Source organism: Genypterus blacodes, unplaced genomic scaffold (genome assembly GCF_046128005.1).
Source record: "Genypterus blacodes isolate CSIRO-AG114 ecotype Tasmania unplaced genomic scaffold, CSIRO-AGI_Gbla_v1 ptg000157l_1, whole genome shotgun sequence".
Taxonomy (NCBI): Eukaryota; Metazoa; Chordata; class Actinopteri; order Ophidiiformes; family Ophidiidae; genus Genypterus; species Genypterus blacodes.
Genome location: NW_027466958.1, coordinates 698,158 through 709,097, shown reverse-complemented (window position 1 = coordinate 709,097; position 10,940 = coordinate 698,158). Strand labels below are relative to the sequence as shown.

At 46.3% G+C, this 10,940-nt stretch overlaps 1 protein-coding gene across 2 annotated transcripts in view; it reads left to right on the top strand.

The window, feature by feature from the left end:
* The first annotated feature begins 422 nt into the window (after window positions 1-422).
* The window catches only part of crebbpa (CREB binding lysine acetyltransferase a), a 29,387-nt gene continuing 18,869 nt past the window's right edge, over window positions 423-10,940 (top strand). For both annotated transcript variants that reach the window (XM_076167266.1, XM_076167265.1), the window contains exons 1-2: window positions 423-1,322; window positions 8,055-8,731. In XM_076167266.1, coding sequence (XP_076023381.1) covers window positions 1,235-1,322; window positions 8,055-8,731 — 765 coding nt within the window. In that variant the 5' untranslated portion in view covers window positions 423-1,234. The remainder of the gene's footprint in view (window positions 1,323-8,054; window positions 8,732-10,940) is intronic.

Sequence of the window (10,940 nt, the reverse complement as noted above, 5' to 3'; positions counted from 1 at the left end):
GCAAATGCGTCAGTACTCAAAACCCAAATCCTTCCAAACATTAGTGTAAGTTCATGTTCTAGTAGTATAGTACAAAACGGAAGACGTTTATATTATTGAATAGCACTATTTGCACAATTTTGCAATTTCAATGGTATGAGTAAAATATATCGTTTAATTGTATAATGTTTATATTAGGTTTTAATACATTTTATCATTTAATATCACCCATTACTATTTGTAATATTTGTCTCATAAAACTATTTGTAAACGTTAGTTGTTCGCGTGGTAAATATGCTTGTAAAATGTGGAAGAAGAGTTAAAGTGTTTGGCGGTAGTGTAGCGCCCCCAGTGGTGAGCCGGTGCGGTGGTTTGACGTAGGGCGTGATAGCGCGGCCCCTCCCCCTCCACAGCCGATCTGGAAAAGAAAAAAAACTTTTTTGTATCGAAGGAATCAACAGCCGCCATCTTGTCGTGCCTCGGAATTAGGATTTCGGTCCAACACTGGATTTTATGTAGAAATCCAGTGTCCTTTCCGAGTTATGACAGCGTCCTTTCCCCGAAAACGAAATCTTAACGTCGCTACGGACCCATTTTGTGCGAAAAAAAGGGAAGTGGATCGGTGGTCGTCGGGCAGAAAAGCTCCGTATATCTGATTTCCCCTTCAGAGTGCGGCGATTCAGCCCCTGTCGCCTTTCGGGAGCAGTATTGTTTACCGTGAGCAAGCGGAGACCCGATCGCGACTTTCGAACTGATTTGCAGAAATACAGCGTTTTTATGCAATTGTGCATTTTTCTGGAGCTTCGCAAAAATTTTGCATGAAGAATTTTGACGTCACCCAAAATGCGTTTTCTCAACATCTGTTAATATCGACTTTTTGCCTGGAATGCAGCTATCAACCTAAATTTATTTGATTTGCATTTTGACGTTCGAGTTTTACATGGAGGATATTTTAATTTCGGTTATTTAACGATAATAATGTGGGTGTTGGGTGTTGGATTATCATGGGTTGAATGGCGGTGGCGAAGCGGGGCGCTGTTGGATCTCTTTTGAAACAGACTCACTGCAAGAAGGAGCTAACGCTAACTTAGCTGGTAGCAGGCAATTAGCTAGCTATTAGCCAGTTAGCTAATGTTAGCGGGCAGTCAGCCTGCTAATGTGCTAACAGGGAAGAGGCGGGTTGACAGAACAACTTCCCTGACATAATTTCCATTTATTTATCAACCTAAACATCCACCTGGAGAAGCTAACAGCCATGGCTGAAAACCTGCTGGACGTCGGACCTCCCAACTCAAAGCGGCCGAAGCTGAATTCACCTGCCCTGTCAGCCTCCGATGGACCAGGTAAAGGCCCGCTCTCTAGCTGCAGATGTAAACACCATAATCATTCAGCTGTACGACAATCAATTACTTGTATTTATTGACAATAAACATAATAATGTGACTCCTACAGAGGACTGTTGTCAGGTCAGCTAGATGAGCTGAGGTGTTGTGTAAGACTGTTTGGTTGTTACTCAGCTTCGACTGCGGAATTGCGAGGTCACTTCTCTCAGAACTACTGTTAACAGTTGTGGTTTTGTGTGTGTGTGTATAATACTGTATATAACGTGTCCCCAAAGCAGCTCAGAGGCTTCAGTCATGCCTACAGAGTTTGTGGTGTGTATTTCTTTGCGGTTGTACTGACAGCTGTTTCTAAACACTTATACCTGACATGATGCGTTTAGGTCTTGTACTGTTCCACTCTAATCATTGAGTCGGTTTTATACTCAATTGTATTAATGCAGGTCTCACGTATGTCTAAAACACCGATAACCGAGGAACGACTCATTATCGTATACATGTGATGGCATGTGCAAGGTTCTTCTGGGATATTTCTTTCCCAAGAATGATCCATTCCTGGAATGAAATGTATACGAGTAGCTTACATGACAGGAATTTACGAGGATGCATGGTCTGTGAATGCCTCAACTGCTGGGGTTCTTCTCATGCACATGTGGCTCAGTTTTCCACAATAAGGCCTGAATTCAATTTTTGGAGTCGTATACCAATGAAGTGTACAAGCAGCAGGGTGTGAAATGTGTTATTTATTAAATCTGTGTGTTTATGTTATTTCCTCCATGCTTTAATCATAAATATATGATGGAATTGCTATATGATATAAATGGATGCACATGTTTATTGAGTTAGATTTCTTGTATAATGCAGCGTAGAGAGAAGATGTGTCATACTGTGACAGCGTTCACAACAACAATGACACTTAGCACACATGGCAGAGGCACCACATGTCTGCTGTGAAAAGCCATTAAATCCTCACAGCTCCCTCTTTATAGTTTTTTGTCATTTACAATTGTGACTTAACGGATCCGGTGGGACTGCGCTGGGCAACGCCATTTGGCCGTAAATTAGTGCAGACAAAGAGTCTGCCTGCTCGGTGCGGCGGCCGTCATGCTTGTAGGTTTGTGTGCAGCACCCATCTGCCCTGACATTTGGCCTTTGCCTTTTGCGGTGGGGCCTGCCTTGGGTTCCACGCCCCGTTTTGGGGTTCAGTGTAGCAAATGTTTCTGCCGTGCGAGTGTGTCTAAGTATGCATGTGGCAAAGGATCATTGTTTTGTGTATTTGGAAGCTTGTAATGCAGTCAGACTAATAAACAATTGGTTTGTGGGGTTTTTCCTTTTTATAGTTGTGGGAGAGAGCAAACACGTAGCCCAGTCTCCCCATTGGGGCCATCTGTCACCCTGCAGGGTCGCTCTGCTCCCCTTGCCCCTCTGTACACAAATACTCAGTGGAGTCGTTTTCATTTTGTTCCTTTTTGGGACAGTGGCTGTAGTTTTTTTTTTATCTTCCTAATCCACTAAACATCAGCTCCACCTTTGGAGGTGCGACAAACTGCTGGATTCTGTCTGACAGTGGTCAGTTTGTGTCCACTGGTCTTAAAGAGATACAGTTTTCAAAAGTTTGTGATTTTTATGAAACTGAGGTCGGCATTAGATCACTTTTTTTTTTTAGCAAGTTACAACTTTTTTAAGATAACTTGAAGTAGCTGAGGGTCTAATGTGGAGTACAAATGCATAAGAAAGGAAAAATTGTATGCAAAGAAAATACATTTTACTAGGTGTTGTCATGGCAATAGCAAAACCACATGTGTCCATCATGGTCCAACTCAAAGGCCTGCACACTGGGTCGTACTGGGATGTATTTTGTATTTGTGGGTAGAGGTATGAGTTGTCTCTATGGGGATCAGAGTTGCGAGTGTGCAAAAGCTTAACCAGTCAGCAGTCGATACCTCCGCTCTTTCAGCTTCTTGTGTCAGTTATGGGTACGGCAGTGAGCCCCAACCCCCATGTGTTCACTTACCACCGAGCAAATGGCACATTTAATGCGTACCAGGCAGACAGTAAGCTCATGACGCAGCCGCTAATGGAACCATTCATGCTTCTCTGCCTGTGGGCATCAAGAACAACCCTGAGAAAAATGGTGGAAGGGTGCAGTGGTGCAAAGAGTGGGAGCTGTGGGGGGGGCGTGTCACAACCCACCCTCCCCTCCTACTGAGAGCGCTTATTTTTCAACTCAGCCAGGTCTGCAGCACAGGCTAATTGGCGAGTTTAAATGCCACTCGTCACACATGTCTGACCTTGTATTTAAGCTCGTTTCCATTTGTTTAATCCAATCTGTGCCTATTATACATTATTGCTATTTTTGCTGCTCGCACTTCCAGCTGCTTGCCTCTTTGGACGGTGGACCAGACGAAGTAAAGAATCCAGAGAAACGCTGTTGGTCATTATCTTAATAGAGAGCAAAGACATTTTTGGTTTATGTGGATGAATCACAACTGTAATTACTTAGTGTATTGCTAAATGAATGATCTCAAGGAGTGTCCAAATGTTGTCATAGCACAGTAACTCAGCCCGGATGTTGTCGTGCTTTTAGGCGGGAGGCATTTTCCTCTGTTGTTGCTCGGTAGTCGTCTGTCCTTGCATCTTGTGATATCTTAGGCATGTAAGACACAGGTAGAAGTGTCAGGATCGGTATCTTTCGTCTGTATGAGCCTAATGTTTAGGTAACGGTGTGTACTGATCTGTCACCTCCTGATTTTGTCTTTGCGCCCTCAAAAGTCTGCATTAGAGGTGTGATGCTGCCTTTTGATAAATAGTTGGCTATCACACATTGGCACTGGAATGAGTCCTACTGAAGAGCTTGGTGACTTTGAACTGGACACGATCATGGGATGCCACCTTTGTCATGAGCCAGTGTGTGAAACTTCTGCCCAGCTAGATCTGCCACGGTCAGTCGTAACTGCTATTGTTGTGAAGCGGAAGCGTCTGGGAGCAACAGCGGCACAGCTACCAAGTGGTAGAATGCTGTTGCAGAGTTCCAAAATTGCCTTTGGCTGCAGCATCACTACAAGAACTGTACGTCTGTAGCTTCATGAAATGGGTTTCCATGGTCCGGCCATTAACGTGGTTACATTTAGGTTTTTTGATTATGGTGGTTATGTGTGGGTGTGACTAAGTAACTACCCGTTGTATTGATTATTTGAAAGACATTTGTACGTTCCAACTGTATTTTTTAATGTTTGGTCAAAAAACCTCCAGTGCTTCGCAGTTCCACAGAATCTCCTTCTAAAACAACATTGACGTCGTCTAACTAACAAAGTGACGTCATCGAACTAATAAAGTGACAACAGTAACAATACAGCATGAAGGCCATCTAAACTAACTACTCACACCAGTGATGTCATCTAAACTCTATCATCTGTCTCATTTTTAGTTCAGGTTCATCTTTGGCTCTTACAGTCAGAGTGAAGTCTCCTGTCCATCCAGCCTGTGTTGGAGTGTGAACATGCCTTCAACAACTCTTTGGCTGGTCGGCATTTCTTTGCTATTTTATTAAGAGTGTAGCTCGCTCCATAAGGCTTAAGAGATTCCCCAAATCCATTGTACTTCAAACCTGTTTTTTAAATAAATGTCTGTTTCTCTGCTCTCTTCCCGTTTTTGTTCACATCCTGCTGCTTTGACATGTCAGTGACATTGTGCAAACAAAACTGTTCATTGATTTCTTTCATAGCTGACACACTGCTATGGAAGTACTATTGACTTTGGCTTCACTCGGTAAAGGCAGATGCGTGAAACAGATGGGCAAAAAGTGGTGTTACTGTGTAGAAATGCATAGGGTCTCGTGCAAGTGTGTGTATATTTATGTCAAAACGCTATGTTCCCAAGTTAATTCTGTAAAATAGTTTGGTCATCTTGGTGTATCCAGGATCTCAACACACAGCCTCTCTCCACACCTTTCTCCAGCTTCCGTTTCTTTTGACTAGCCATACGTCTCCAAGAGCGTTCCAGCCCCCAGCATGGAACCCTCAAGTTGTATTGAAAGTCTATGAGGTTAACATTTCCAGCAGTAAGTGGTCAGCTTGGCCCCCTGCTGTGACACTGAGCGAGTGAAAGCCCAGACAGACGGGCAGTCCTGCTGCACCTGTTCCTCTAACACCAGACACTTGGCCCCAGGGCAAGATGACGGACAGCTGCAGTCAGGACCACAACTGGGACTATCATACCTGTTGCTACTGTGGCTATTAATAGCCATTCCATGCTAGATGGGAGCCACAGAAGATGGAAAATAAAGGACCAAAAGTATGGAGGGCAGGAGGAATGAGTTTAGGGGAGAAACTGGTGTTTTGAATTAAGATGATTTGTTTTCCCTGTCTATCCCATCCCCTCTCACACGGTGGCTCTCCATGTGTAATATCAGAACATTGGTTTGCATTTTGGCTTCAGTCCAAAGTGGTCTGTTCCAATCCACATGTTCTCATTCTGTAATTCATATAAAGGAAAGCCCGAGTGCATATTGTACGTTGTGGCAAGTGGGATGGGAAGAATCAAAGAAATGAGCAATGGCAGCAACTCGGGACTGGAAGAGAAATACAAAATCACAATTTCTGAGATGGTTGCTTCTTGAATCATTGTGCTGAAGAAAAATGTAGATCTTCAATAAAACCATTGCATATCATTTAGCTAGTTATGCTTTCACACCTAATTGCATACGGTCAGATTTTGCTGCTAGACTAGAACACACACACTGATGCTAAGTGTGCAAGACAATGTGTGATTGATTGCCCATGGGTCTGCCCTCAGTTTGTGCCGAGAACCATGGCGGAGACACACACGCAGGGGGGAAATATTTCAACTTCATAATTGCATTATTACGCCATTGGTTAAATGTTTTCTTAATTGATTAAAGTCCTTGTTAACTAAGCAGTGAATCATGAATGTCCCTTAGTGGCTGCTGTTGTATTTGAGAGGCAGGATTGAGACAAGATGGATGGACGCCTCAGTCCTGAACAAGCTTCCTCCACACAGAGCACCTGCTTGCCTGATGTCAGGGAGAGACAGCAGGGTAGCGTAGAAGAACTAGAGGGCTGTGTTTACTCAGCGGAGTGAGTAGGCCAAGTGGCCTCATTAAAGCCTGGATCCTTACTGCATCCCAATGAAGACAACCAGCAGCAGTAGATGGCAGATGGAGGGGATTCTGTTTAGCTCCAGCTCATTCTCTTGCACAGCAGAAGTTATCAGCTTGAAGAAACGTTTTATTTCCATACAATTAGCTGTGGATAATTATAGGAATCCCATCGTTTCCTCTAGAATTTTTATTTTGGTGATGTTCTAATCATTTAAGCTACACGCGTGCAAATGCCGGACCCTGACTTCGTGTTTTCAGCAGGTGTGGAGATGATTGCTGTAACCATCTGATTGCTGTAACCATCACTCCTAACCCCAGCCTCCCCTCTCCCTCCTGCCCCCTCTCCCTCCTGTCCCCTGTCCCTCCTTTCCCCTGTCCCTCCTGTCCCCTGTCCCTCCTGTCCCCTGTCCCTCCTTTCCCCTGTCCTACCCCTCAACGCTACAACCCTTTGGGCCTTCCTGCCTCTTCTTGCTGACCCACCCCTAACAAACGCTCCCTAATGTTTCACCCCTTCCCCCCGACCCTACCCATCACCCCTTGCACCCCAGCCTTATGTTGTACATGAAGTGGCGTTAACATGAGATAATTGTTCCGTGAGTTCTGCGGGGATTCGTTTGCTGGAGCCAGTCTCTGGTGCTTTGCATTGCGCAGCATGTCCACAGTGACGGTTGCTTGTTCTTCAGCCTGATGCAAATGGTGGTAGTTAGTAGTAGTGGTAGTAATGGTAGTCCTGGCTTTCATTCATGCCCTTAACAATGTTTCTGGCAGGTTTGAAGGTGATTGAAGCACTGGTGGTTGTTGTTGTTGCACTCTCCAGTTGTATAGTAGTTGAGCTTTAATTTACTAAGCAAATAACTGCATAACCCACATTAATGTTTTAAAGTACTGTTCTCAGTGGTGTGTTCCATTGTGGGACATGATGTCATGCACATTATGGGAAACTGTTGCCATAGTGTTCAGAACAACCTTTAATATCAGCTTCAATGACATTTAGCAATATCAACAACAAAACAAAAGTATCACAAACTCATTGTGAACATTCCCGGGTGAGCCACAGGAAACGCAGCACCTCCAGGTCGGCTTGTCACTTTGGTTTCTCACAGTATCCTGGAGCAGATTCAGTTACAGTGTGGCCTTTCCTCTGGCAACACCTTGAGATCATAGTTAGCATTTTTTATCAGTGGTCCAAAATAAAAGTATCTGTTGTATGTTGTTAATCCACCAGCATTAAACTCACAGCGCTACACAGTGTGACTCAGAGGTCTCTAAGTGGCTCAGCATGGACTCCATGTGCCCCTCTCTAGAATTGGCTTGTCAGCCGGCGTTGATGCTCTGATTGATGGAGCTGTTTGTTTGTCTCTTTGCCGTGGGGCCAACACTGTAGCACACGGCTCATTAGCATATTGGCTCACCAGCACCTTGAACTATGAATATTGGTAAGAATTTGAGCTGGGAAGGATATTTCCTTTGCACTCTGTGACCGTCTTCTTTGGTAATGTTTCCTATTAAGTCTCCCATCCTTCTGCCTTTGCACTTGTATCATTCACTATCCTGTGTCTCTTACTTTCCCTGCCTTTTGCTAGCACTTACCATCTTCTTCTTTTGTTTCCCAATAGATCTGGGGTCTCTCTCCTGGGATGATTTGGAGAATGATCTTCCAGATGAATTGATCCCTAATGGAAGTGACCTGGGCCTGATGGGTGGGATGCCCTCCAACGGCGGGGCAGCTCCTGGACCCGGGTCAGGAGCCACCACTGTTCCAGATGCAGCCGCCAAACACAAGCAGCTCTCTGAGCTCCTTCGGGCCGGTAGCACGTCAAGCATCGCAGGCACGGGACTGAACTCTGCTAGCCCCCAGCCTGGCAGTATGGGCCCTCAGCTCGGCACACCACTGGGGAAGGGCTCCCCCAACAATCACCCGGCCCAGAAGGCAGGCACACCTACAGGAGTAGCTGGGCAAATTAACAACAACAATACTGGAGCCATGGGTTTGAACACAACTGGCTTTAACCAGGCCATGATGAACAATAACCAGGGCCACGCAGGGCTCCTGGCCCAGGGGGGGCAGCCCCAGCCCGGGCAGGTGATGAACGGCGGCCTAGGACCCGGGGTCGGGAGGGGCCGCGGAGCCGGGGTGGCTGGACTACAATACCAGGCACAGACAATGCAAGGAGCAGCACCGGGACCAGGAGGTGCAGGGAGCGCGTTGGCAGAGACGCTCACCCAGGGAGGGCAGCCAATGGGAGCTCACGCTTCCCTGAGTGCAGCCCAGCAGGCAGGCAACATGAACAAGGTGAGGCACGCATTCACTCTCCACTGCTCCATGATCATGCTGTCATGGAGCTCTGTGCGTGTCCAGTCTGAGGAGAAAGTCATTATTTTGGAGAGAGGGATCCATTCATATCATTCAGAGCTGGGGAGGAAATAACTTGGACAGTGAAACCGATCGGTTTGGAAGGTTGCAGAAAGAGAAACACAAAGTGTGATGGTCAATTTATGTGTTTGTGTGTGTGTGTGTGTGTGTGTGTGTCGCATTACACACTGTTTACCAAAGACCGCCACCAATGTGGTTTCACGGGAAGCAAGAAGGAAACCACCTCTTCTGTTAGCTGTGTATCAGACCCAAGACACAAAAGCTGTCTGTAACCACAACACACACACACGCACACGGTGCAAGCTAGTGAACGAGGACAGTCAATGTGTGTGTGGGAATTCTTCATCAGAGAGAGTTTGCACAGAAGATTTGACCACAAAGTAGATGAAAGGATGTAAAGATGTAAAGACATTGGCTAAGAGATTGAAATGTTTGACTGAAGGAGGAAGCCTGCATGTGTGTGTGTGTGTGTGTGTGTGTGGTGAGCTCGCCATGTGTCCTGTGATTATCATGTCACAGAGGGTATAGGAGGCTAAAACCACCATCCCAGTGTGTGTGACTCCTGCTGTCGGCCTTTAATCGCAGGTTGTAAATCTTTTTCTGGGCATTTGTGTGTGTGTGTGTGTGTGTGTGTGCGATTGCTGTCAGTCCTTGGCGCCCCGTCCTCCCTTTGTTATTGTGTAAGCATGAACCCTCCCTTCTCTTTCTCTGGCTCATTGGCTGGCCGTTTGCCCTGTCAGTCACTTGGGGGAGAGACGGGCATTGTGAAGCACTTAATCAGTTAGAATGACAAAGGCTGAGAGGAGGAGGAGGAGGAGGAGGAAGGACGGAGGGCAGGGAGGCTGAATGCTCCACCCTGGCAGCAGAGCGCCCAGATGATCGCTGGCAACTATCCTGCCTGCTGATGTGTGGAGCGTGTCAGCGAGTGGTGACTGAATGGGACCAGCGAAGTGGAGGGGCGTGTGTGTGTGTGTGTGTGTGTGTGTGTGTGTGTGTGTGTGTGTGTGTGTGTGTGTGTGTGTGTGTGTGTGTGTGTGTGTGTGTGTGTGTGTGTGTGTGTGTGTGTGTGTGTGTGTGTGTGTGTGTGTGTGTGTGTGTGTGTGTGTGTGTGTGTGTGTGTGTGTGTGTGTGCGTGCGTGTGTGTGTGTCAGCCTGCTCAGCTGTGTTGAAAGCCTGCCAGTGTCTGGTCGTCTCAGCTGGGCCTTTTTTATCTGGTCTGTTGGAGCGATGTCAACAGCCTGAGGGGATACAGCCTTGCCTGGCATGACTGAGTCTGCTCTGGTCTGCCAGCAGCTCAGGGGATGAAAGAGCAACAGTGAGTTGATTTGTGAAGAGCGCGGCGCTCACCAGGATTTTATTCCCACCAGGGTCACGATCTTAAAACATGTCATAAATCTAACAAATGAAGTAAGCTTCAGAACAGCAGAGGGGCTGTGTGGCTTCACCGAGAAGTGTAACTGTGGCTCCTCAGCAACGCTTTCACTGTCACAGAGTCCACCAGCTACAGCTGAGGAAGAGGAAGAGGAAGTCTGGTCTCTTCATGAGGTTGTGCATCAGACAGTTGTGGTGTATTCCTTTGAAGTAGGCCGTTTTCATGAGTTCTGCTGTTGTCCTGGGCGAGCGTTCTCTCTGTTTCTGGTTTGGAGCAAAGCCCCAGCAGAGTGCATTAGTCCACTAATGGGTGCAATTCATTTTATCTTAATTAAACTAATTGTGCCGTCCTACTAATCAGCCATTTCTAAAGTCAGACACTGATAGCATGAGTCCATCTTCAGCATCTTAACTGAGTGATGCAGATTGGTCCCTTCTCGAGATGAGGAGCTCCTTCTGCGTCCTGGGGAAAGGATTTGTTAGAAGTTTCAGTTCAATCATTTCATTAAATACAGGAAGAAATCCCATGACAATTTTCAAACCGATCATTCGTGGAGGAGTCAAGGACCTAAAGCAGGAGGTGAAACATCTTGATCCGGTCACACCTGCTGCCCCGCTAAAGCCACCTCCTGCTTGAATGTCCTAACAACGCCATGGTGACCACAGTGGGAACCGTCTGCAAGAGAGGCAGAGGACACAATCACTGCATCTTAGTGTCATATGGATGTATTTGCTCACGGGGACATAGCCTCGCTCT